Here is a 25660-nt window from a genome sequence, read left to right on the forward strand (position 1 = left end):
GCTGCTCGGCTTCTCCGGGGCCCTCGCCTACCCGCTGGCCGCCTTCCCGGCCGCCGCCTCGGTGCCCTTCCTGCGGGCGCAGATGCCCGGCCTGGTGTGAGCGCCCCGCGGATCCCCGCGGGCGCGAATCTCCGCGGATGCGCCATCGGCGAAGCGGCCCAGGCCTGCCCGAGCGCGACCAGAATGTAAGGGCGACGCCTGCATCCAGGGCGCCGGAAACTGTGCAAGGCTGGATCCCCGCACGGAGGGGCGCATCCCAGAGACGGACTATCCAGAGCCCCCAGCACCAGGCGCACACACGGAGCAGCCGGGAGCAAATGTGGCTGATGCCCTGGAACTAGTCTCTGGACCAAGCCCGGCCCTCAGCAGACCGGCCCCACACACGTGCAGTCCACCCTCTGCGAGAAGTCCCCCCACTCGCTGCCCCTCCAACATGAAACATCCTTCTTCTAGGACCTTGGACGTGAGCAGTAGGTCTGGCCGGAGGGCCTTGTATTAAACTGACTTCCACCTCTGCCTCTGCGGAAGGAGCGGCCCCGTGGGGCAGAAGGGGTGAAGGGCCGCCCTCATGACTGGGGCCAGTGCCCTGCACCCTGTCCACAGATGGGGCATCTCCCCGCCAGCAAAGACTTTTTTTTTTTTTTTCTTAATGAATCTACTTATTTGCGTATGGAATAAAAAGGGACGTTTCTGGACTCTTTCCGGCTTTGTGTTCACTGGGGCCGGCCTCTCTGCTTTGAGGGGGCACTGTCATTCCTGCCTGGGCATTCTCCAATCCCGATGCGGGCAAGCAGGGCCGGGCTCAGGACACCGGGCTGGCCGGGAGCTGGTGGGCGGCCGGAGTCAGAGACGTGGTGGCCATGGCTGGAGGAAGAAGGGCTGGTGAGTTGGCAGACCTCGGGACAAGCCATGAGACAGGTGATGGCACAACCATGGGTCGCTAGCATTTGGTAGGAGGGTACCAAGATCGTGGCTCAGCCCTGTCCCTGCCTGGGCTTGGCAGCCATGTCCCTCCTTAAGGAATTTTCTTTTTTGGGGGAAAATAAAAGGCTGGCACTCACCCAGAGGTAGGGTGGCGAGCACTGCACCGGGGCCTCAGGAGCGCTGCCCTGTCCCCTTCCTGGCCTCACCGTGGGGGTGTCACAGTCTCTGGCGGTGCGGGGTGGGGGGATTCGGGACCCTGACAGCAAGGCGCCAGCATCCTGAGCTCTTTAAGAAAGCTTGTTTCCGTTGCCACTGTCGCTGGAGCTGTCCCCACCTCCCCCACCCCTGCCTCCACACGCCCCAAGTCTGCCCGTTGGGGGTGAGGATGTTGGGGGTGAGGACGGGACCCGCGGCTCAGGGAAGGTGCTTTATTCGTGCCCCTGGAACCTGAGAGAGGGCTCACCGGGCCTGCGTGGCAGGACCAAGGACTCTTGCCAACCTGGCTCCCTCGCCCGCTTTGCTTGAGGGGACCGGCCGCGCTCGAGTCTGGTGCGCTCCTCAGGGTGCACTCCTCCGCGGCGCCACACAGCCCAGAAGGCACCAGGATGGTCTCCGCGCAGGCAGCAGACGTCCATCTGTCTGCCCCTGCAGCGGGCCTGGCCCAGCCTCTCGCAGGGGTTCCCAGCGCCCTGAGGCCGAGGCCCAGAGGCCTCCGTTAGCCTCCGTGGGGCAGATGCGCGGCCTGGGCTGCAGTTTCCACCCCTTCGCTCTCAGGTGGGGAGGGAGCTGTGAGCTCCTTGGCCCCTTCCCCAAGATGGGCTGCCCGGCCCTTCCGGAGCTGTCTCTGCCTCACTGCTGGGCCGGGCCCCGCGGGGCTGCCTGGTGCTGCTCTTCAAAGCTAAGGAGGTGAAGTTTTCATTGGGCTTCATCTGGGAGGGATCTATAATGCACTTCAGGAAAAGGATTTACGTACAAGTTACTATTTTAAAAGACCCCCGGGATTGAAGCTTGGCTCCTGGTCACAGCAGGATCCCAGGGATGGTGATGTCGCGGGGTCAGCTGGCCTTGGAGGCATAAGCCCCTACAGCAGATTCCTCCCTCCCCACCCCCTCCCTGCTGAGTCCCCAATAGCCTAGGGCTCTGGCCTGGCTTTGCCTGGGGCCCTGGCCCCTGGGTTCCTGTCACCGTTGTTTTCCTTTTGGGTGTTGCCTTATGACTTAGGAGATCCCCACGGGTTACTGTGGGGAAACCGAGGATTTGCTTGGCTATAATCTTGACTGCCACAGGTTGCTAGCCCTTTCTCCCACCTGCCGCTGGGGGGCTTGGAACAGCCAACCTTTTGGTTACCAGAAGGCAAACTGTGCCCCACTCAGGCACCTTTGGACCTCTGTCACTTTTGCGGTAGCCTCATCCTGTCACTGGGTGCATGACTCAGTCCTCCAAGGACATGCATGCCCACGCCTGGGCAGCCCCGTGGCGTCACTGAGGACAAGGCCCTGGGCGCAGCACTGAACCCCATGTCTTTTCTTCCTCTGGGGTCAGCGGCAGCCGGCCCTCCCGCGGCGCCGGTGCATCTCCTTGCTACAATCCGCCGGGGGATGCAGAAGCTGCCATCCCACGGGCCTCGGATCCCACGGAGTCCTTTTAGGACGGGATAATTAACACCTGGGTTAAAAGGGTTACAACCTCCACACAGCCGTTTTGTTCAACTGTTTGTGGCTGAGGCTGGTGCGGCCTGAGGTCACGCGTTGACCACACGGCACCACGGAGCACAGAGAGGGCGCCAAGGGTCGCTCTGCGAGGGTCCCCTTCAGCAGCGCTGAGCTCGGAGCAGGCAGCATTAACCACACGGGGAGAGACTTTATGCAACCAGGGACCAGGAGGCGTGGGAGGGAGAAAGGCCTTGTGGGCGTCGGGTCTAGAACTTTCTGGCCGCCCTCCCTGGCATCAGTAAACCCGGTTGCCCGGCCTGGCTTGGCTCGTCAGCATTAGGAGCGCGGCAGGGTCTTGGCGAGTGCAGTGCGGGGTGGATTCGGAGAGGTGGGCTGAGTCTTTTCCATGCAACTGGAAAAACATTGCCCTGGAGAGCCGCTTCAGGCGGCCGGGGCTCCGGGGCGACGCCGACGCTGGGTAGAAGGCGGGGAACTGGGTCGGGGCCGGGAGTGCTGGCCCCTGACGGGAGGGTAAGGATGTCAGTACTGGGGTAAGGCCTACTGGGCTCCAGGAAGCTGGACCTTCCCTCTGAAGACCTGCGTGTTTCCGGCGCCGCCGCGAAGGTCGCTCCTGGGGCAGCGTAAGCCGGCGAGAAGGGTGCGGAAGGCGCAGCCCACGAAGCCCCGAAGGCGCGCGTCCCGGCCGGGCACGCGCCCGCCCCTGTGCGCCCCACCTCCAGCGCCATGGATCGCGGGCAGACCTGGAGCGCTTAGGCTCCGACGCTGGCAGAGGTGAATGGCTTCGATCTGTGTCCACTGCGCGCCCCTCTCCCCGGCTCGGCCACCCCCACCCTCTCCAGAAGCGAAGCCCAGTGCCAACCGCCACGCGCTGCCCAGGGCTCCGGACTTGCAGCGTGGCTTCACGTGAAGCTGCATTAACAGGCTTCGGACGCCGGGCCTTGGCAGAAGCCAAGCCGTACCGCACTCCTATTGGCCGGTGGCCTTGGGAAGGCCCTTCTGCTCCCGGGGCCTCCATTTCCGCCTCCTAGGCCTGTGAACTTGGGCTGTGACCTGCTGTGTAGCCCGCAGGCTTCTGTGATCTCAGCTAGGAAGGAGACAGGGGCCCAGTTCTAGGACCCGTGCTCCTTGCGGAACTGGGTGTGTGACCTACCCCCTGAACCCCTCATCCAGAGGACAGAGGAGGTTGGGGATCAGCTCCCTTCCCAGAGGCCCAGGGCACGGGAAGGGCCACAGGAGGGCTGAGAGCAAGGAGGCGCCCCACTGTGCCCTCAGTCAAGGCCTTCCAAGCGGAGTCCCAGCCCAACTCACACGCCTGCTGGAAGCCCGGTGACTTGGCAGTCTCAGGCCTGCCCTTGGCCCCATGGACGTAGTCCCCTGCTCTGCCCCTTACCGGTGGCCATGCCGAGGAAAGCAGCGGCCCCAGGACTCATTCCTGCCTCGTGGCCTGAATTGCAGAAAGGAACTAACTGAGTTCAGGGACTCTCCCTTCTCACCGGCCATCCCAGACCACCCTCCGCTGGGAGCAGGACACCGACGCCTGGGGGTCGGGGGTGCCGCGTCCACCCCTGCCAAGGGCCTCCCGGGCTGCCTGCCTGAAAGAGGCACAAGGGTACCCCGCCGACCCCAGCAGGCCTGTGAGGGCTTGTCCCCAGGGGCTTCCCAGAGCTGAGCCAAAGCACTGAGCCGCCCAATTGACAGTCGGCTAGTTGAGGCTGAAGGGCCCCAGGTGCACCAAGAGAGCGGTGGGAGGGCCTGGTGGCGGTGCCTGTTTCTCTCTGTGTCTGTTGGTGTCTCTGTCCCAGGGTCCTTCAAGGTCTGCTCTCCCCCACCCACACATCGTTGAGGAGGGAAAGAGAGGGTCGCCATCCAGTCGCCCAGCTACCGAGACCCCGTGCTGCGTGCTCCTTCGCCCGGGACCAGGGAGGCCGCCCACCCAAGCCGCCAGTGCCTCAGGGCCAGAGCCTGAGGCCCTCCCTGTGGAGGGTGCCCCTCACCTCCCTGGATCGATTCGCTGAGTCCACTACCAGCAAGGCTACCAGCTCCGGGATGCCTGCTCTGCCCGCCTGTTGGAATCCCCAGACAGGCCCCTTCTGCCTCCCTGCCCCTTCCTGCGGCCGTGTGGGTGTCCACCCAGCCTCTAGCTCAGGATCTGCCAGGAAGCAGAACTGGCTTCACGCAGCAACGGGTCTGCGCCGGATTCGCATCACCCAGTGGTACCCAGGATCCTTCCGGCCTGGCCACAAGCTCTGCCGCCCAGCCGCTCTCGCGGAAAAGGAGAGGGACGGCCCTGTGCTCACAGCGCTAAGCTTTGACTGCCGCCTCGGAGCAGGCGGGCACGACAAAGACGCCAAGGAAAAATCCAGAACTTCCGAGGCGGGGCGTTGCCGCCGGTGCCCAGGGGCCTCTCTGGCTGCTAGCTTCGTTTTTCTGTTTATGTTTTTATTTTGAAAGTATTCCGTGCTTACGATCGGTTATCTGGACATTTCAGAAAAGCAGAAAAAGCAAGAAGGTGGCTGCCTTGCATTTCCGCTCCAAAAGCCTCGGGGCCCTCCTGAGGATGTAGCCTGATGTGAGAATGGTGGCGGTTTTTAAAAGTCCTTATCAGCAATGCCGCATCCAGACCTGTTTGTGAGCAAAACAAGGCGATGCCTGCGTTTGCGGTAAAATATAGCCACGAAAGGAAAGCGATTAACTGGAAGGAAACCATGAGGGGAGGAGGGCTCGTAACCCGGCCGGTGGGGACTGGGCACCGTGACTGGGTGTGGGAACGCGGGGCTGCGGGGCGGCTCTCTCCATTTTCTTTTGTATTTGAAACTTTCCGTAGTAAGAATACTTGACAAACGGCCATCCCGAGACATCAGGGCTGCGCTCCGGCGCAAGCTTTGGGCCGCAGGCTCAGTTCTTTTAGGGGCACTGGGAGGGAGTGAGCTGGGTCCGGTTTGCCCCAGCTGCCCCCCGCCCGTTTCCTTCTGCTTTGGCTTAACGTGCGCATTAAAACGTGTTCTGGGGTCTCCTTCCGTCTTCAGCTTTCCCCTCCCTCCCCCACCCCAGCCCCTGGCCGCGGTGGCTCCCGGTTCTGTCGCCCGGGTCTGCGGCGCCCGCGTCACCTTCGCGGAGAGGGTCTCTGAGATACGCGGTGGGCGGATGAGGGTGGACTGCGGGCCGCAGCATCGTGGCCCCGCGCGCCTCGGGGACCCCAGGGCCGATCCCGGCTCTCCGCTTGCGGGTGCCGAGGGTTGGACCCAGCCGCGAGCTTCTCTCCCGCGCTGGGTCTCTCCTGTCCGGGAGCTTGGGCCTGGCGGCGGCCTCGTCTTTTTCGTTTCCAAGCGCTTCCTTGACGCTCTCCCACTCCTGGGTCCGCGGCGCGCGACTCGGCGGCCAGAGGGTGGGAGGTTCAAGGTCGGGCCGGAGACTCCCTCCGGGGCAGATGCGGGAGGGGCTCACGTGGCTGGGCGCGGGCGGGGGGACAGGTCGCTGGCCGTGCACGCCCAGCCTCGCTACGATGGGCTCCTGAATCGTGGGGATGTGAGGGCCCCGGGACGGACCGGGAGAGGCCGTCGCGGGGGTCGTGTAGGTGCTCGCGGGTCCGGGGGGTGGTGCCGGCTGGGCCTCCGCGCTCGGCCCTCCTCTCCGCCCGTGTTCCGTCTGCACCCCTGGCCGCGGCCTTGCCTTCGCCTCGTTTCCCTTTCTCCGGGTCAGGACTCTTCTTGCACCGGCCTGGATGGGGGCTGGGGGACGGGGCCCCTAGAAGGTTCCGTTTCTCCGGAGAAGTCTCCTCCGCTTAGGCCGCTGGAACGCGGACTCGGGGTGGGGGGAGCGCAGGAGCGCCCGGCCTTGGGGCCTGTCGAGGCCACGCGGTGCCAGTGCCGGCTGGGGAGTCCGCGGGACCTGGTGGCCAGGAACCCTCCAGCGGGAACCCCTCTGGTTGCACTTCCAGGAGGTGGGGTGAGGGTAAGGGCGCCCAGCTGGAAGGAAGGGAAGGAACACGGTACCGCAGGCCCGGGGGCTCCAAGGGAGGCGGCCCCTCCTCCTCCTTGGCCAAGGCCAAGGCCTCTGGGTCTTGGGGGGGCCCCTCTGGGGATGCTCGCCCTCCCCCACCGCCCACCGCCCTTCCGGCCTTGTCCCCCACCCACTGGCGCCCCAGCCACGCCCGGCTCACCTGGCGTCTCGCTGGCGTCTCCGAGTCTGGCTTGGCCGCCGCCGCCCCCCACTCTCACTTCACCCCTTCCCGGCTCCGCGCCCCCTCCCGCCCTCGTGCCTCCGACTCCAAGTGGCGGAGGCGTCCGTTCTCCGCACTCTTGAAAGCCAGCCCATTGCCCAGAGGAGGGTTGAGGAAGAGGGAGGTGTCGGACCGCCTGAGTTCCCGGGGGACTTCTAGGAGGAGGCAGTATTAGACCTGAGGAAGGAAGGGAGCTGGAGGCACACCCGTGGAGGAGGCGGGCTGCCAGGGTCTAGGCCCTTGGAGACGACAGACCTCATCTGTCCTCAGCTGTCCGGGACTCCCGTCCTGCCTTCTTGGTCCCCACTCTCCTTCCCCCACTGTGGGGTGTCGTGCAGAGTTCAGGCCTCAGACAGTCTGCTGCCTTCTCCACTGGCTGGTTGTGTGGTGTTAGGAGAGTCACTTAACCTCTCTGGGCTCCGCCTGCCCCTCTGTAGAGTGCATAGGCAGCCACACTTTGCCCAAAATGGAGGTGGCACAAAGTAAGGGAGCGCTGGCTTCGGGGCTCCCTGCTGTGTACACACACACACACACACAGTCCCCTTGGGTACCTGCCACAACCCTGTCCCCTCCACCACCAGTCCCCAGCTCCTGCTGCCTGCTTGGCTGAGACCAGGGCTCTGAGACGGTCACACACATCATGCTCTCACTGGGCTCCAGGACAGCCACTCCCTGAACACCTGCAGGCGCCCACCCCAGCCGGCTGGTGCACGCAGACACATCCTCCCCAAACACAGCTGAGTCCGTAACTCCGCGGGCACAGACGCCGTGCCTGCCCTGCCAGGGACAACACTCCTGCCTTCCCTGGTGCCCGAGTCCCTGAGGGAAACCCAGCGCGTGGACATGTCTGGGCCCAGCTTCCACTATGACGCCGGAACCCAGTCCCAGCCGAGTTTAGTTTCCAGGGATGGATGCAAACCCTGGCCCAGAGCTCTGGGTTCTAGGCCAGTGGTGACAGTGAGCCTACGCCTCACCTGGCGTTCGTGGAGCCGGGAGCAGTCAACCCTGGGGTCCCCATGTTGTGGATCAGAATTTCGGTTCTCAGCCTGGCAGGCACACAGACTGCAGCAGGAGGAAGGGCTATGCCCCTCCCCCTTTCAACTGAGGCAGTGCCACAGGGCAGGGAGCCCCTCACTCTCACCTCAGTTAGGATGGAAGAAGGGGGGGCAGAAGTCTTGCTTCTCCCGTTCACCCCCTCAACCCTCCAAGTCAACTCCCTCTCTTGTCCCCTCTCCCCAGGTCAGGGTCTCAGGGGCCCGCACTTTGGAGGGCTTCCCTCAAACGAGTCCCCGCCCAGTGGCTGAGACCGGCTGCGGCCCTAGTGCAGTGCGGGAGGGGAGCCAGGGCCCAGGGTCCAGACAGGGCGGCCAGTGAGCTGTGCTCCCTCCCGGAATCAGAGATTGGTTCGCCTGGATGCTGCTGACTCGCTGATGTCATGTGACTTACATTGTTAATACAGACCTGACCGTACACACATAGGTGCGTGGGGCCCGCACACCCTTGGGGTGGGTGCCTGGAGGTGGGATGGGGCTGGCTGGAGGGCTAAGGGTTCAGTCCCCTGGAGGAATGCCAGCTGAAGATATTCTCAGCCACCCTCAGCCCGGTGCCCCAGAACCCAGAGGCCTGAGAAGGGGGGGGGGCGAGTGGAAATGGGTGTCAGTCCTGAGCCCGCTCTGGTCTCAGCTTGGACACTGGGATTCTCCACGTGGCTAGAAGTGAGGGGTGCAGCTAGGAGGCAGACCTTAAGTCAGGGACTTCCACTTGTGCCTCTCAGGGTCCTTAAGGGGCCCAGGTGGGTGTATGTATGAGACACAGACCAGACACAGGCGAGCCTCTCCAGGCTCTTAAGGGGATGGCTGGACCACAGGGAGTTTTGGTGCACCAGCCTCCGAGGCCCATAGCCCCACGCACAGTGTTGCCAGGAGTGGGTGTGGGGCTTTCCATCCTGACCGTCTCCGCCTCCTCCCGGGCTCCCAGCGGCTTGAGTGGGCATCCGGGCCCTGCAGGGATGACCAACGTCCCTCAGCCCCAGGCTCAGGCGTGCAGCCCCGCCGCAGGGCCCGTCTCTTCCTGGAAAGTTCGCTGAGCGCTGCCGGAAGCCACTCTCCTTTTTTTCACCACTCCTCGGCCTGTGTGGGTCTCCACACACCTCTGTCTCTCCAGGTCTCTCGGCCTCGGTCCCGCCCCCCGACCCCAGCGGTCGCCCTGAGCCGGGTCCTCACCCCCTTCCCAGGGCCCCCGCAGCGTCAGCACCCCTGGGCCTGGCCCCCTTCCGTGGAGTTTGTTTCTTAAATCTCGAAAATCCATTTCCCCCCCTGGGCGGGGGCTGGCTGGGCGCTGGGGGTCGCCCCCGCCCCCGCGGGCATTGATCCTGCGCTTACTGTACAGCGCATTAGTCCTAATGGCGCGGCTGATGGTTCGACTTCTTTTTCGTTAAAAGCCGCCCCTTGTTCCTCGCCCCTCCTTCGCTGCCTCCTCGCCCTGCAGTCGGCCCTCCGCGGCGCGCCCGCAGCCCCGCGCTTTTAGGACCCGGTGACCCGTAGAGACGCGGCTCCTGGGACCTTGTAGACGCCGCAGCCGGAGAAGGGCTTGTCCCCGAGGATCCCCGGGTCCGTAAATGCAGACCTTGACCGACCCCACGGGAGACTCACAATCCTGGGGCCTCCAAACGCAGCCACTGGCAGGAGCGCGGAACAGTGCGGATCGGAGGCGCAGGGCCGGGGGGCACACCCTGGGCTCCCCGCCGCGGGGTCCCCGGGCCTGGGCCGCGCCTGCTCCTCCTGCAGCCGGGAGACTTGAGGGTCAGGGGCGGGCTCCAGGGCAGTCAGCACTTTGAGGCAGGGGCCGCCGGCAACCAGTGCAGCCCACCCCTGAGTCGAAGATCGGGGTCGGAGCCCCGTGCGCCCGCCTGAGGGGCTGGGACACTCGCCGGGCCTCAGAGGCAAAGAGGAGAGGAGCCAGGACCCCGCGCGCCGCCCGGGCGCCTCCAGCGCACCTCACCGCCCTGCGTCCTTCCCGGGGTCGCCCCTGCTCTCCGCTGTCCTGGGCCCGTTGACAAATGACAGCCACCCTGGCGTGCCCTCGAGAGGGGCGAATGTCGCGGCGCCCCCGCCTCCGCGCGGCTGATGCCCAGGCCAGAGGTCGTCTGGACCGAACTAGTTTCTCAAGTCCAGTCTGCTCCTTCAAGAACATCAGAAAAGGCAGGCGGGTGCCGCGAACCCCGCTACCGGGAGACGGCCGGGGCTGCAATAAAGCGCTTTAAAAAAAAAAAAAAAGTGTTTATTTCTTTTTTAGACTAGGCGATAGTTGACTGACGCCGCACCGATTCACGCTTCGAACAAGGCCTGCGGGAACCCGGCTCCGTGCCTTCCTCCTTTGTAAAACCAGGTAACGTCTAACTTTGGGAAAAGTACACATCTTAGGAACACAATTCGGTGAGGTGACAAACGCCTACATGGCGAGCCACCACCTGACCTCGGTGCTTTGAAAGGAAAACAGAAAACGTCCCCAGGGCAGACTCGGAGCAGGACGGACCCAGCCCCTGCCTTCTTGTCCTTAACGCACGGTCGTCGCACAACACACACACCACAGCACTCACACACATACACACACTTCACAACACAGTCACACAGCACAGTGCTTACACAGTCACAACACACACACCACAGCACTCACACACACAGTCACCTCACCACACACACAACTCACAACACTCACACACATATCACAACACACCACAACACTCTTACACTCATACACACCTCACAGCACACACACCTCACAGCACAGCACTCATACACTCACACATAACACACACACACTGTCATTATATTACATAACTTGTCAGATACTCGTCATCATTAAATAAAGAGGTTAGCACGGCGTTTGCAACAGCCGGCACCTGCACAAGGCCCCTAGAGCCCTCCGCGGGCGCAGACGCCCGGATCGCGCCGCGCACCCTGTCAGCTCCTCCTGCGTCCTTCCTCACGCGCTCTTTCGGGGTCGCACACTGAAGCTGCTGTTTCTTAAGTTCTTCCTTTCCTTTTTCTCCTCCTTTTTATTTTTGAAATCCCTCGACTGTGTGGAAGTTGGGAGTCAGCTCACAGGCCGGGATCCGGCGTCCCCAGCGCCGGGAGCTCCGGACGGCGCTGGCCGCACGGTGCCAACTGGGCTGTGCGGTCCCATTTTCTCTCTGGAACTAGCGCTCTCCTCGCGGGGTTACCCGAGGCCCGATTGTTCTTGATTTTCTATGACCCCAAACCCCTTCCAGAAGCTGCGGATTCTTCTCCAGGGTGGAGACCCTCAGGCGCCCCACCAGACCAGGTGAGGAGCAAGATGGGGCTGTCAGCAAACCCGCCAGCGCCCTGGCCTCCTGCGAACCCGCCTTCAGAGAGGGCCCGTTGTGGCTTCCACCGTGCGGTGGGTGGCTCCGGGGGGCTTCTCTTCCAGCCCCTCCCGCCTTCCCTAGATGCCCCCACCCCGTGTCCCTGAAGGGAGGGACCATGGAAGACCGACTTAGCCTGAGTGGCGGCATCCGTCCTAAGGCTGGGGCCGACCTCCCCGGCCTGGCTCACACTCCACACCAGCGCGCGCCAGGCAGGGGCGGGTGGGTATGCCAAGCCCGGACCCCGGATTTCCAGCGGTCCTGTCTGGGGCTGAGGGGTCCCCTGGAGGAGAGGCCCTCTGCTAGGCTTTCTGGGGGTTGTTGTTGTTGTTGTTACATGCCGTGCCGTCGAGTCGGCCCCGACTCATAGCGAGTCATAGCGACCCCTCCTTGGGTTTCCGAGGCAGTATCACTACGGAAGTAGGATTGCCCAACCTTCCTTCCGAGGAGTGGCTGGTGGGTTTGAACCGCCAGCCGTCTGGTTAGCAGTCAAGTGCTTTTAGCCACTATGCTACTAGAGCTCCTCCTTTCTGGGGTTACTCTCCTGTAATGTCATTCCCGGTGCCAAGGAGCCCTGGTGGGGCAACGGGGTGGACCGGAAGATTGGTAGTTGGAATCCACACAGGGCCTCCTGCAGAGAGAGACCTCTATCCCTTGAGGAGTGCAGCCTAGGAAACCCTGGGGGGCTGTTCTACGCGGCACCACGTGGGGTTGCTGTGAGTAGGGATGGACCAGGCACGACTAGCGGCACCCACAACACCAGGTGCGGTCAGTGCAGGCGTCTTCGGCCCGCCAGGACCCTGTCACGGTGGGCCCCTTCCCTTCCTTTCCCTCGAGCTTCTCTGACTCCCGCCTGGCGGCTCCGGGGCCGCGGGAATCAGGCCCCCTGTCCCAGCGGCTCCTGCCCCGGCCGCCCCCGGGGCCCGGTAGGTACTTGGGGAGGAAATGAGTGAGCGGGAAGCAGCCTGGCTAATTGACCCAGCGGCGGGTCTGCACCAGGGCATCTGGGAGCATGCCCTCCAGGCTGGGGCGGAGGCCGGGAGACGGACGTGGAGCGCACGGAGCGGGCTGGGGGCGCGGGCTGGGGCGGCGGCAGCAGGCGGTGCTGCTTGGTCCTGTCCGTCCGCTTGGCAAGGACGCCTCCCGGGGCGCCTGCGCGGGTCACACGCGCTCGGAGAAAGGCGCGCGGGCCGCGCGAGGTGGGACAGGCCTGGCTCGGTGCAGCTTCTGCACCTGCGCGCGCGCACACACTTCTCGGTCAGCGTCTCAGGATGTAAAGAGCAGTCCCTCCGTGGCTCCAGACGTCTGACACTGGCGGGGTCCCGCTGGGGGTCCCGTCCTCCCGGTCCACTCCGCGTTTTCCCGCCCCGCGGAGGTGAGCCCCCTTCCCTCCATAAGGTCCTGCCCACCGGCCCTCTCCGTCAGCTCACACTCGCGCCTCACGTACAGTCACAACACGCACACTCACCACAGCACTCACACACCTCACAACACACACACCACAGTCCAGTGTTTGTACACTCACAACACACACACCACAGCACTCACACACATACACACACACTTCACAACACACACTCACACCACAGTGCTTATGCACTCACAACACACACACCACAGTCCAGTGTTTGTACACTCACAACACACGCACCACAGCACTCACACACATACACACACTTCACAACACAGTCACACAGCACAGTGCTTACACAGTCACAACACACACACCACAGCACTCACACACACAGTCACCTCACCACACACACAACTCACAACACTCACACACATATCACAACACACCACAACACTCGTACACTCATACACACCTCACAGCACACACACCTCACACCACAGCACTCATACACTCACACATAACACACACACACATCACACACCACACACTCACACCACAGCACTCACATAATCACACGCACCTTACAACACACACTCACACACATCATCGCAGCCACACACCAAGACACTAACTCAATCACACACACCTCACAACACACACACCACAACGCTAACACACACACACCATGACACTCGCACACACAGCGCTTGTACACACACACCACACACAGTCACCACAGCACCCACACACTCATGCATCACAGCACACTCACTCACACTCACACACACCCCACACTCACACATGACACACACACACCATACACTCACACACACACACACGGAGCGAGTGCTGGGTGCATGGTGTGCGGTACCATAACTGTCCCCTCACAGTTTCCCTAGCTGCCAAGGGACTAATAGCTACTAATGGACACAAGCCTTCAGGACAGGCTACACTACCTACACTTCCACACAAAGAAAATAAAAATCCTCACAACCGGACCAACGGGCAACATCACCATAGACAGAGAACAGACTGAAGCTGTCAGTGGTTTCGTTTTACTTGGGTCCATCATCAACGCCCATGGAAGCAGCAGCCAAGAAGTCAGACAACATCTTGGCGTATGGGGCCCTTCTACTCTGTCCTGAGGGCTTGCTATGAGTTGAATGGACTCCATGACAGTGCGTTTGGGTCCTTTGGTTTGAATTTCAGTTGGCTGCTCAGCTAGAGACTACAGTTCCCAGCCTCCCTTGCAGCTGACTGCCTTTCCCACATTCCCTTGCGGCTGACTGCATTTCTCTGTCTTGCCACTCGGTCTGGTTCTGTGATGAGAGTCTGACTAAGGGGTGTGATGAGCAGTGATGCATGCAACTTCCAGATTGTTCTTTTAACCGGAAGTTGCATGACTCCCAGCGCCCCTGCTCTTCACTCCTGGAGACCTGGAATGAGTATGAAGGTCTAGTAAGGACAGATCACTTAGAAGGGACTGGTGAAGCCACAGAACAGAGCTGCCCTACAATCCAGACAACCGACCGGCTTGAACCTTGATGTGAGAGACAATGACACCTCCTACCTCGTGTGGTGCAGTGGTTAAAGCACTCATCTGAGAACCCACATTTTTAACCCACCACCTGCTTCTCTGGAGAAAAATGAGGCAATTTGCTTCCTTAAAAACTGACAGCCTTGGGAACCCTATGGTGCAGTTCCACTCTGTCCTCTAGGGGCGCTGGGGGTCGGAATAGACTCCACGGCAGTGGGTGTGATTTTTTGGGTGTGAGAGTGTATATTTTTGTGGTGTGCATACGTGTACGTGTGTGTATCCATGTGCATATGTGTGTTGAGTAAGTGCATGTATCTGTGTGTGGTGTGTATGTGTGTGACTGTGTTTGCATGCTGAGTGTGAATGTGTGATGTATATGTGTGAGTGTCTATGTGTGTATATATATATATGCATGTATGCAGGCCCCCGGGGATGGCCTCAGGGCCTCGGGCAGTCAGCTGCCACATTCAAGGCTGGAAGTTCAAACCCAGCGGCCGCTCCCCGCCACGTAGGCGGGCCCTCTCTTTAGGAGCTCTGGTAGCATAGTGCCTAAGGCACTTGACTGCTCACCAGAAGGCTGGCGGTTCAAACCCACCAGCCACTCCTCGGAAGGAAGGTTGGGCAATCCTACTTCCGTAGTGATACTGCCTCGGAAACCCAAGGAGGGGTCGCTATGAGTCGGGGCCGACTTGATGGCAAACAACAACATAAGTATGCATGTGTTAATGTGTGAGGGCTTGTGTGTGTTCGTATGTGTAAGTGTGTGCACACACACGTGTGTCCCTCAGTGACTGGGCAGGTACTGCTGCAGGAAGACCCAGATGCCCACCCCACTGAGAACCCCCCGGGGAGCTCCTTCATGTGGGAAGGTAATGCACCCACTGCTGGACTTAGTGGGTGGCATTCAGCCTCCTTGGAGGCCTGGAGAGACCCAGGGACCCCTGCCCAGGTCTCCCCTTTCCCTTCCAGGTCTCCTAGCTTAGGTCTGCAGAGCCTAGATGGCCCTCCCTGGAAGCGGTTCCTGGGCCTTTGTACCAGCTGGATGGCACCAACTTGGCACCTGCATTCCCCCGAGTCCTGGAGAGGGTCCCCAGGGGACATCAGACCTCAGAGATGCCCAGGGGGTGGAGGTGATGAAGCCCATGGCATAGGGTCCCCCTGCAGTCCATCAGCTGTCCCACAGCTCCTTACTCCCCAGGGTCCCTGGAGAAGGAGTACTTCACACGTCTCCCCTCCACATCCTTGGGGAGGGGCTCCCAGCTTGGGTCTGGGGGTGGCCGTGAGGGCAGGGCCAGGTGGGCAATGGGGGCTGCCTCAGTGCAGGCTTCTGGGGTGCGAAGGGCCTGAAGGTGACGGGAGTCTGAGGCACCCCTTGCTGGCTCTGTACTTCTAGGGAGGACCCTGTGATTGTCCCCAAGGACAGGGGTGGGGAGGGTGTTTGGGACACAGGAGCCCACCACTCACAAGTTTTTTGTTCTGCCATCAGACCTGCCCTGCCCTTCTCACACCGGGTCCCCAGCCACAGGGTGGGGCCACATTGGGCCAGACCTGTGGCCACCTGCCAGCTCCCAAGTCTGGCTCCCAGGGGAGCAGCTGTAGGCCTCAGCTTCTGTGTGTCCAACACGGGAATTCAACACACACTTCCACGACTACCATTGCTTGCCGCATACCCTGCATTAAGCATGGAACCAGCAAGAATTAGGAGAGCCCTGGCCAGCTGGGGTGGCAGGTCTGTCTGGGGCAGGGTGCCTTCAGGAAGCACCCACCGCCTGCAGGCACTGTCCCAAAGATGGCGGTGCCAGAGGAAGGCGGCATCACAGGTGCCTGTAGGCAGCCTCAGCGTAGCAAGAGGGTCAGGTGGCGGGGGTTGCATACCGGATAGGTGCAGCCGTGGACCTACGCACTAGGTGGCAGTGTGTGTGTGTGTGGGGGGTCCCAGTGAGGTGACTGGCATTGAGTCCTTATTTACTTATTTATTCTTTAAAAATGTGCACAAACACGCACCAATTCAACAGTTTCCACATGTACCATTCGGCGACATGGGCTTGATTCTTCAAGCGGTACCACCCTTCTCCATGTCCTTTCCAAAGGGTTTCACCACCATCATCACAAAGCTCATGGTCCCAAAGCATCTCATCCAAGCTCTCAAGTTGCTGTTATCTATTTGATCCCATGTAGGTGGCATAGTGCATAAGGCATTTGGCTGCTAACCAGAGGGTCAGTGGTTCAAGCCCACCAACTGCTCCATGGAAGGAAGATGAGGTGATCTGCTTCCACAGAGATTTACAGCCTCGGAAACCCAGTGGGGGTCACTATGAGTTGGAGTTGACTCAATGGCAGTGAGTTTGGTTTGCTTTAGACTGTTCTTGACAAGTACAGAGCTCAAGGGGACAGCCTTCTAACTCAGCTAAATCCCTGTTGTTTACAGGTGACTTCAGGGAAGAGTTTCAGGTTGAAAGATTTCCTCCAGCCAGCAGTGACCACTTGTCTGTCAGTCTGTCCTACTATGGAGGCTTCCATGGCGCTGTGAGGCTGGAGGCTATGTCCCTGGTGTTTCAAATCCCAGCAGTGTCACCACGGTGGACAGATTACAGCGGAGCTTCCAAACTAAGACAGACCAGGAAGAAGGAAGTGTCAGTATGCTTTTGTAAAAACGGGTCGCGGACAGCGTTAGGATAGCAGGGAAGCGCGGTGTGATATATTACTGGGAAACTTTATGGACAGCCCTGAAACACTGTCCGACATAGTGCCCGAAGATGAGCCCTCTGGTCGGAAGGCACTCAACATACGGCTGAGGAAGAGCTGCCTGTCCAAAGCAGAGGTGACCTTAGTGACCTAGTGCGGATGGAGTAAAGCTTTCAGGGCCTCCATTTGCTGATGGGGCACAACTCAATATGGGAAGAAACTGCTGCAAAGATCCATTAATAATTGGAACATAGAATGTGCGAAGTATGAATCCAGGAAAATTGAAAGTTGTCAAAAATGAAATGGAATGCATAAAGATTATTATCCTAGGCATTAGTGGGTGGAAACGGGATGGTATTGGCCATTTTTAATCAAATAATCATATGATCTGCTGTGTGGGAAATGACAAATTGAAGAAGATTGACATTGCATTCATCATCACAAAGAATATCTCAAGGTCCATGCTGGGGTACAAGGCTGTCGGTGATAGGATCATATCTATACACCCACAAAGAACATCATTCTTTGCATTGCTGATGTCAGGTGGATCTTGGCTGAAAGCAAAAAATACCAGAAAGATGTTTACTTGTGATTTATTGACTATACAAAAGCATTAAACTGTGTGGAGCTTTACAAATTATGGATAACGTTGAAAAGAATGGGATTTTCAGGACACTTAATTATGATCATGAGGAGCCTGTGCATAGACCAAGAGGCTGTCATTCCAACAGGACAGGGAGAGACAGTGTGGTGTAAAATCAGGACAGGTCTGCATCAGAGTTGTGTCCTTTCCCCACACGTATTCAATCTGTATGAGAACAAATAATCCGAGAAGCTGGACTTTATGAAGAAGAGCATGGCCCCAGGATTGGAGGAAGGCTTATTAACAACCTGCAATATGCTGACAACACAACCTCGCTTGCTGAAAGTGAGGATGACTTGAAGCACTTGTTATTGATGATCAAAGTCTACAACCTTCAGTATGGATTCCACCTCAACAGAAAGAAAATTAAAATCTTCACAACTGGACCACTAAGCAACATCACAATAAATGGAAAAAGATTGAAGTTGTCAGGGATTTCATTTTACTGGAATGCACAATTAACACCCATAGAAGCAGGAGTTAAGCAATTGGATGTCATACTGCACTGGGAAAATCTGCTGCCAAAGAGATCTTCAAGGTGTCAAAGAGCAAAGATGTCACTCTGAAGACTAAGATGGGCCTGACCCAAGCCATGGCATTTTTTAATAATCTCATATGCATGTGAATGCTAGACCTTCAATAAGGAAAACAGAAGAGGAGTATATTTGACTTACTGTGTTGGCAAAGAATGTTGACTACACCATGGTCTGCCACAAGAACTAACAAATCTGTCTTGGAAGAAGTACAGCCAGAATGCTCCTTGGAAGCAAGACTTCATCTCTTGTCTATTGGTCAGGATATCAGGAGAGACCAGCCCTTGGAGAAGAACGTCATGCTTGGTAAATTACAGGGTCTGCAAAAAGAGGAAGGCCTTCAAAGAGATGAACTGATGCAGTGATTGCAACAATGAACTCAAGTATGGCTGTCCCAGGCCGTGTCTCATTCTGTTGTACATGGGGCCACTTGGAGTCAGAAGAGAGTCAATGGCACTAACAACAACAACAGAATAATAGCTTTAGGGCTAGGGTGTCATCCAGCCTCAATGGTTCCAGAAAGTCTGGATTCCATTAGAATTGGATATTTTTGTTCCACATTCTCCCCCCTTTTGACTACCTTGACTCTTAAAAGTGAATTGGAATTACACAGATGAAATAAAGGGGACATATAGCAGGGAGAATCTTTCACAGGGAATGCTTTGAGTAAAGGTTCAGAGAGAGAACAGGTGTGGTGGAAGTGAGTACAGGTGAGTCAGAGGGTTAGAGTTGCTGAGGGGCTGAGTCCAGGGAGGAAGCCTGGGAGGGTGACAGCGCCAGGCTGGGAAAAGCAAAAGAGGGTGGGAGTGGCACTGGGTTCCAGTGTGGGGACATGCTCCATTCTCAGTTTTGAGACCTGTCTGCTGGGGAGGGCCCTGAAGGACTTCGGTGGGCCACGCAGAGGCTGGGGCAGTGGGACTGAAGGGAGGTATGGATCTGAAAAAATAAAAACAGAATATTAATATTTTAGTACGAATTTAGGTTTACAGAAAAACTGAACAGAAAGTGTGGGTGCTCCACACAGGCAGCCTTTTGCCCTTGCATAGGTTCCCCAGTTATTATCATGTGGTCCTCCTCTGATACACTGTTGCCATCCAGGAGCCAATAGTGACACATTGTTACAACCAGAGTCCATTGTTCTGTGATACATTGTTACCATTGAGGAGTGACACTGATAACATTGTTACCAACTGGAGTCCACAGTTCAAAGTGCACACTGTCTGTGTTGCACAGCCCTGTATTATTGCTGTTTTTGTTAGGTGCATCGAGTTGTCTCTAATTCATAGCGACCCCATGCACAGCAGAATGAAACACCGCCCGGTCCTGTGCCAGCCTCATGATCTTTGCTACACCTGAGCCCATTGTTGTAGCCACTGTGTCGGTCCATCTTGTTGAGGGCCTTCCCCTCCATCATTGACCCTGCACTTTACCAAGCATGACATCCTTCTCCAGGGAATGGTCCCGTCTGACAACGTGACCAAAGCAGGTGAGACAAAGTCTGGCCATTCTCGCTTCCAAGGAGCATTCCGACTGCACTTCTTCCAGGACAGATCTGTTAGATCTTTTAGTGGTCCACAGTACTTTCAGTACTCTTCGCCAGCACCACAACTCAAAAGCATTGACTTTTCTTTGGTCTTCCTTATTCCTTGTTCAGCTCTTACATGCATATGAGGCGACCAAAAATGGCTTGTGTCAGGTGCACCTTAGTCCTCAAGGAGACATCTTTGCTCTTCAGCACCTGAAAGAGGTCCTTTGCAGCCAGTTTGCCCAGGGCTAGACTCGAGGGCACATGAAACAATAACAACAAACCCAGCCCAGTGGGTTTGACAAATGTGTCCTGTCACGTGTCCACCTGCATAGCGTCCCTGCCCTAGAAATGCCCCGTGGGCCCCTGCTCCTCCACTGCCTCTATAGCTTTGCCAAGGAGTTCTGGGGGCATGAATGGTTAACCAAAAGTTCGGAGGTTCGAACCCCCCAGCCACTCCGTGGGAGGAAGATGAGGCAGTCTGCTTCCACAAAGATTTACAGGCTTGGAAACCATCTGGGCCAGTTCTAGCCTGTCTTACAGGATCGCTGTGAGTCAGAGTCACCTCGCTGGCAGTGAGTCTGGGTTTTTTGGTTAAGGGTTCTGCCTTTTCAGAATGTCTTGTGGTTGGAGTCACAAGAGTGTTTGGCTTTCTGTGACTGGCTCCTTCCACTTAGCAATGGGTGTGTAAGGTTCCTTGACGTCTTTTTGTGCCTTCATAGCTTGTTTCTTGTTGTTGATGGGCCAGCCTCTGCTGTATGGATGGACCAGTTTGTTGATAAACTTACTTATTGAAGGACGTCTTGGCTGCTTCCAACTTTTGATGACTATGAATAAAGAGAAAACCGAGGATCAAGATGGGAAGACATTTTCCCTCCCCCATCCCATCCCGAAGGTGTCCAAGGACCAAAGACCACCCCTAGGGAGGTGTCCAGGGTGCTCCAGGTTGAGCTGGGCAGCTGGTGGGCAGGTCTGGGCTGGGAGAGGATAGCCTTGTGGGCTTGGCGTGAGGCCCAGGCCAGGTGCTTAGGGTTTGGTGCCGATTGAGTTGAGAGGTCCCTCTGGGCCCCCTGTGTCCTAACAAGGGCAGCAGGTGCTCTGAGTGGCAACTGGACCCACTGTTTTGTGGCTCAGTCCACCAGCAGCAGGCCTGCCAGATAGAGGCATTTCAGGTGTCACCTTTAGGACACACTGGTGGGTAGAGCACCCGGAGCCTTGGAGGCCCAGAGAGGCCAAGATCCATGGGGAGCTAGAACATGCCCCAGGTGCTGGGACAGGGAGCGGGGACACAACGCGGGGAGCCAGGACACACCACCAGGCTGCTTCCCTTTGCGCCCACCATACTGTGTTCCTCCATTGGGCTCATGTGGCTGGAAGTGGCCTGAAGAGCCCTGTGACATTTAATGCTGTGTTTCAACATGGCTGGGCAGCGATTCTCAATGGTTTGGCAGTTTTGATGTAGTCTTTCCCCATGATGAGATGTGATGTTGTTTTGGTTACCTAGTGCCACTCTAATAGACATACCACAAGTGGGATGGCTTCAACAAACAGGAGTTTATTTTCTTACAATTTAGGAGGTAGAAGTCTGAGTTCCAGGTGCCAGGTTCTAGGAGCTGGGTGGAAGCCCCTCATCCTTGGGCTTCAGCTCTGCCTCCTGCTCCTGGCCCACTGGGGCTGGAGGCTTCTCTTCATTCAGGAAGCTTCTGGCTGCCGAGGCTGACAAACCCAAGGTTGACAAGTGAAAAGGCACAGTCCCGCTGTTACAAAACCACATGGCAGGCCATTAATTCAAGTCCATTAACAGTCCCAAGATCGGCAGGGCAACATGGCAGGCTGCTGAACAATGACTCGGCTATGTGCAGGGTTCAAGCGTGCCATCAGCTGGAGACCTTCCTCAAAGTTGCTCATTATGTACGGGAAGCAGCCCACATCCCTAAGAGAGTTCTCAGCTACTCCAGTAGATTCCACCATGGAGTTGATGGCCAGTCTCGTCATGGGCAATAACTGCATCCAGCTCTCCAGCCACTCAACCAGGCCCAGCCAAGGGGACACACAACCTTAACTCCCACAGATATGATGTAATCACTGCCATGATGGGATCTGCTACGAGCAGCCAATCAGCTGAAAGGGAGCTTCTTCCGTGCTGTGGCCTGCTTCAAACATACATGAATACCCTGACAAACACCCCTGGCTTTTTTGCTTGATCTGGATCCTGTATCTGGTCATCACTATCACCTGATATCTGGTCCTTGGACTTGAACCAGAGGCTGATCTTGGAATTGTTGCCTTTGCACCCTGTGGGCCAACAGCCTGGCATCTTAACTGCTGATCTTGGATTCGGTTGCAGAAGTACATTGACAGGGAACTGCCAGAAATTCAAGACAGATTCAACAGGATGTGGAATGAAGGATATCATTGCTGATGTCACATGGATCTTGGCTGAAAGCAGAGAATACTGGAAAGATCTTTACCTGTGTTTTACTGACTATTGAAGTGCATTTGGCTGTGTGGATCATAACAACTTATAGATAACATTGAGAAGAATGGGCATTCCAGAACACATCATTATGCTCACAAGGAACCGGTACATAGGCCAAGAAGCTGTTGTTCAAACAGAACCCAAATGCACTGCCATCAAGTTGATTCTGACTTGTAGTGACCCTGGGTTGTACCCTTTCAGCATACATATTCAAATCTACATGCTGAGCAAATAATCCGAGAAGCTGGACTATATGAAGAAGAACAAGGCATCAGGATTGGAGGAAGACTCATTTAACAATGTACAATATGCAGATGACACAACCTTGCTTGCTGAAAGTGAGGATGACTTGAAGCACTTACTGAGGAAGATCAAAGACTACAGTCAGCAGTATGGATTACACCTCAAAAATCTTCACAACTGGACCCATGAGCAATATCATGGCAAATGGAGCAAAAATTGAAGTTGTCAGGGATTTCATTTTACTTGGATCCACAATCAAGATCATGCTCATGGAAGCAGCAGTCAAGAAAACAGATGTTGTATTGCACTGAGCAGATATGCTGCAAACGACCTCTTTAGAGTGTTAAAGAGCAAAGAATGTCACTTTGAGGACTAAGATGGGCCTCAGCCAAGCCATGGTATTTTCAATCACCTCACATGCAGGTGAGAGCTGGACAATGAATAAGGATGACTGCTTTTGAGCTGTGATGTTGGTGAAGAATATTGAACATACCGCGGACTTCCAGAAGAATGAACAAATCTCTCTTGGAGGAACTACAACCTTAATGCTCCTTGAAAATGAGAACAGTCAGATTTTATCTCTTGTACTTTGGTCATGTTGTCAGAAGGGACCATTCCTTGGAGAAGGATGTCATGTTTGGTAAAGCAGGGGGTCAGTGCAAAAGGGGAAGGCTCTCAAAGAGATGGATAGACATGGTGGCTGTGACAATGGGCTAAACGTGGCAATGATTGTGAGGATGGTGCAGGACTGGGCAGTGTTTTGTTCTGTTGGACCCATGAACTTGACAGCACCCAGCAACAAGATGATGTTAAGAAGTGGGAAGAGAGGCTGTCATGTTAATGAGGCAGGATACCACCTACAGGAGTAAGTAGCATCTTGAGCTAATCTCTTTTGAGATATGAAAACGATTAAACAAGACAGCAGAGAGACCTGGGTCTGACTTCCACCAAGAAAGAAAAGCTGGGAGCACAACTAGTCCTTCGACCTGGGGTCCTTATGCTGAGAATCTCCTAGAGTCAGGGGAAGACTGATGACAAGACACACATAGATCTCCAAGGAACGCCAGGCTTACAGACGCTGAAAGGAAACAAGGACCTTCCCCAAGAGCCGGCACCCTGAATAAAGATTTCTAGCCTCCTAAACCGTGAGATAACAAATTCCTGCTTGTTACAGCCAGCCACCAATTTATGATATTTCTGTTACAGCTGCACTAGCAAACTAAGACAAACAGTTATGACTGACGGTCAGACTATCTATGGGATGACATCAAGAACATCATATGTGAAGAAAGCAAACAGTCATAAAAAAGACAGGAAAGGAAGAAAACACCAAAATAGATGTCAGAAGAGACTCTGAAGCTTGCTCTTGAACATAGGTAGTTAAAGCAAATGGGAGAAATGATGAAGTCAAAGAGCTTCACAGAGATTTCAGAGGGCAGCTCGAGAAGACAAAGTATTATAATGAAATGTGCAAAGACCTGGAGTTGGAAAAACCAAGAGGGAAGAACATGTTTGGCATTTCTCAAGCTGAAACATGAAGAGTGGAGCTGGTGCAGGACTGGGCGGTGTTTCATTCGGCTGTGCGTAGGGTCGCTAAGAGTTGGAGATGACTCAACAGTACCTAACAACAACAACAACAACACTGGAAGAACTGAAGAAAACATTCAAGCTTCAAGTTGCATACTGAAGGATTCTATGGGCAAAATATTGAAAAATACGGGAAGCATCAAAAGAAGATGGAAGAAATACACAGAGTCACTGTCACCAAAAAGAATTGGTCAATGTTCAACCATTTCAGAAGGTGTCATATGATCAAGAACTGATGTTATTGAAGGAAGAAGTCAAGCTGCACTGAAGGCACTGGCAAAATCAAGGTTCCAGGAGGTGGCAGAACACCCACTGAGATGAATCAACAAATGGATGCACACTGGAGGTGCTCACTTGTCTATGCCAAGGAATTTGGAAGACAGCTACCTGGCCAACTGACTGGAAGAGATCCATATTTGTGCCCATTCCAAAGAAAGGTGATCCAACAGAATACAGAAATTGTCAAATAATATCATTAATATCACATGCAAAGAAAGTTTTTCTGAAGATAATTCAAAAATGATTGCAGCAGTGCATAAACAGAGAACTGGCAGATATTTAAGCCAGACTCAGAAGAGGACATGGAATGAGGGATACCATTGCTGACGCCAGATGGATCTTAGCTGAAAGCAAAGAAAACAAGAAAGATGTTTATCTATATTTTATTGACTATGCAAAGGCATCAACTGTGTGGATCATAACAAATTATGGATAACATTGCAGAAGTGGGAATTCCAGAACCCTTCATTGTGTTCATGTGGAACACGGAATTGTTCGAACACAGCACTGGGACACTGCGTAGTTTAAAGTCAGGAAGGGAGCGTGTCAGATTTGCATCCTTTCAAAATACTTATTCAATCTGTAGGCTGACCAAATAATCCAAGAACCTAGACTATTGAAGAAGAAAGTGGCATTAGGATTGGAGGAAAACTCACTAACACCTGTGATATGCAGAAGACACAACCTTCTTTGCTGAAAGCAATGAGGACTAGAAGCACTTACTGATGAAGATCAAAGATGACAGCCTTCAGTGTGGATTACATCTCAACATAAAGAAAACAAAAATCCTCACAACTGGACCAATAGGCAACATCATGATAAATGGAGAAAATATCCATGTTGTCAAGGATTTCACTTTACTTAGATCCATAATCCATGCCCATGGAAGCAGCAGTCAAGAAACCAAATGATGCATTGCCTTGGACAAATTTACTGAAAAGGACCTCTTTAAAGTGTTAAACAGCAAAGACATCACTTTGAGGACTAAGGTACCCCTTACCCAAGCCGTGCTATTTTTAGGCACCTCATATACGTGTGAGCCTGGACAATGAAGAAGGAAAACTGAAGAATCGAGGCCTTTGAATAATGATGTTGGCAAAGCATATTCAATATGCCATGGACTACCAGAAGAATGAAGAAATCTGTGTTGGAAGAAGTACAGTCGGAACGCTCCTTAGAAGCGGGGATGGTGTGAGACTTTGTCTCACAAGCAGGGATGGTGGAGACTTAGTCTCACACGCTCCGGGCATGTTATCAGGATGGAGCAGTCCCTGGAGAAGGACATTGTGCTTGGAAAAGTCAGTAAAAAAGGGGAAGACCCCCAACGAGATGGGTCAGCACAGTGGCTGCCACAGTGGGCTCAACACGGCAATGACTGGGAGGCTGGCACAGGGCCAGATAGTGTTTCATTCTGTTTTACATGGGGGCTCCCTGGATCCTGTCTTCTGCACATAGTTTTACTTTTTCACTTCCAATTTGAAGAACTTTCATTCCCTTTTCCTGCCTGGATGCTCAGGCTAGGATTTCTTGGATGGTGTTGAATAACAGTCGTGGAAGTGAGATGCCTTGCCTTGTTCCTGGTCCTGGGGGAAAAT

The 25660-nt window shown here is 56.0% G+C and overlaps 1 protein-coding gene across 1 annotated transcript in view; it reads right to left on the reverse strand.

Annotated features, from left to right (window-relative positions):
• LOC122151906 (collagen alpha-1(III) chain-like) overlaps positions 1-25660 on the reverse strand; it is a 42683-nt gene that overhangs the window by 4761 nt on the left and 12262 nt on the right. The window contains exons 4-14 of the mRNA XM_042783320.1: positions 9468-9596; positions 8728-8816; positions 7791-7862; positions 6431-6562; positions 5644-6341; positions 4091-4189; positions 3159-3534; positions 2881-3096; positions 1424-1613; positions 1062-1180; positions 32-198 (exon numbers count right to left, since the gene is read on the reverse strand). Coding sequence (XP_042639254.1) covers positions 32-198; positions 1062-1180; positions 1424-1613; positions 2881-3096; positions 3159-3534; positions 4091-4189; positions 5644-6341; positions 6431-6562; positions 7791-7862; positions 8728-8816; positions 9468-9596 — 2287 coding nt within the window. The remainder of the gene's footprint in view (positions 1-31; positions 199-1061; positions 1181-1423; positions 1614-2880; positions 3097-3158; positions 3535-4090; positions 4190-5643; positions 6342-6430; positions 6563-7790; positions 7863-8727; positions 8817-9467; positions 9597-25660) is intronic.

Source organism: Orycteropus afer, unplaced genomic scaffold, assembly GCF_000298275.1.
Source record: "Orycteropus afer afer isolate SDZICR_OR568_19922 unplaced genomic scaffold, OryAfe1.0 scaffold00871, whole genome shotgun sequence".
Lineage (NCBI taxonomy): Eukaryota > Metazoa > Chordata > Mammalia > Tubulidentata > Orycteropodidae > Orycteropus > Orycteropus afer.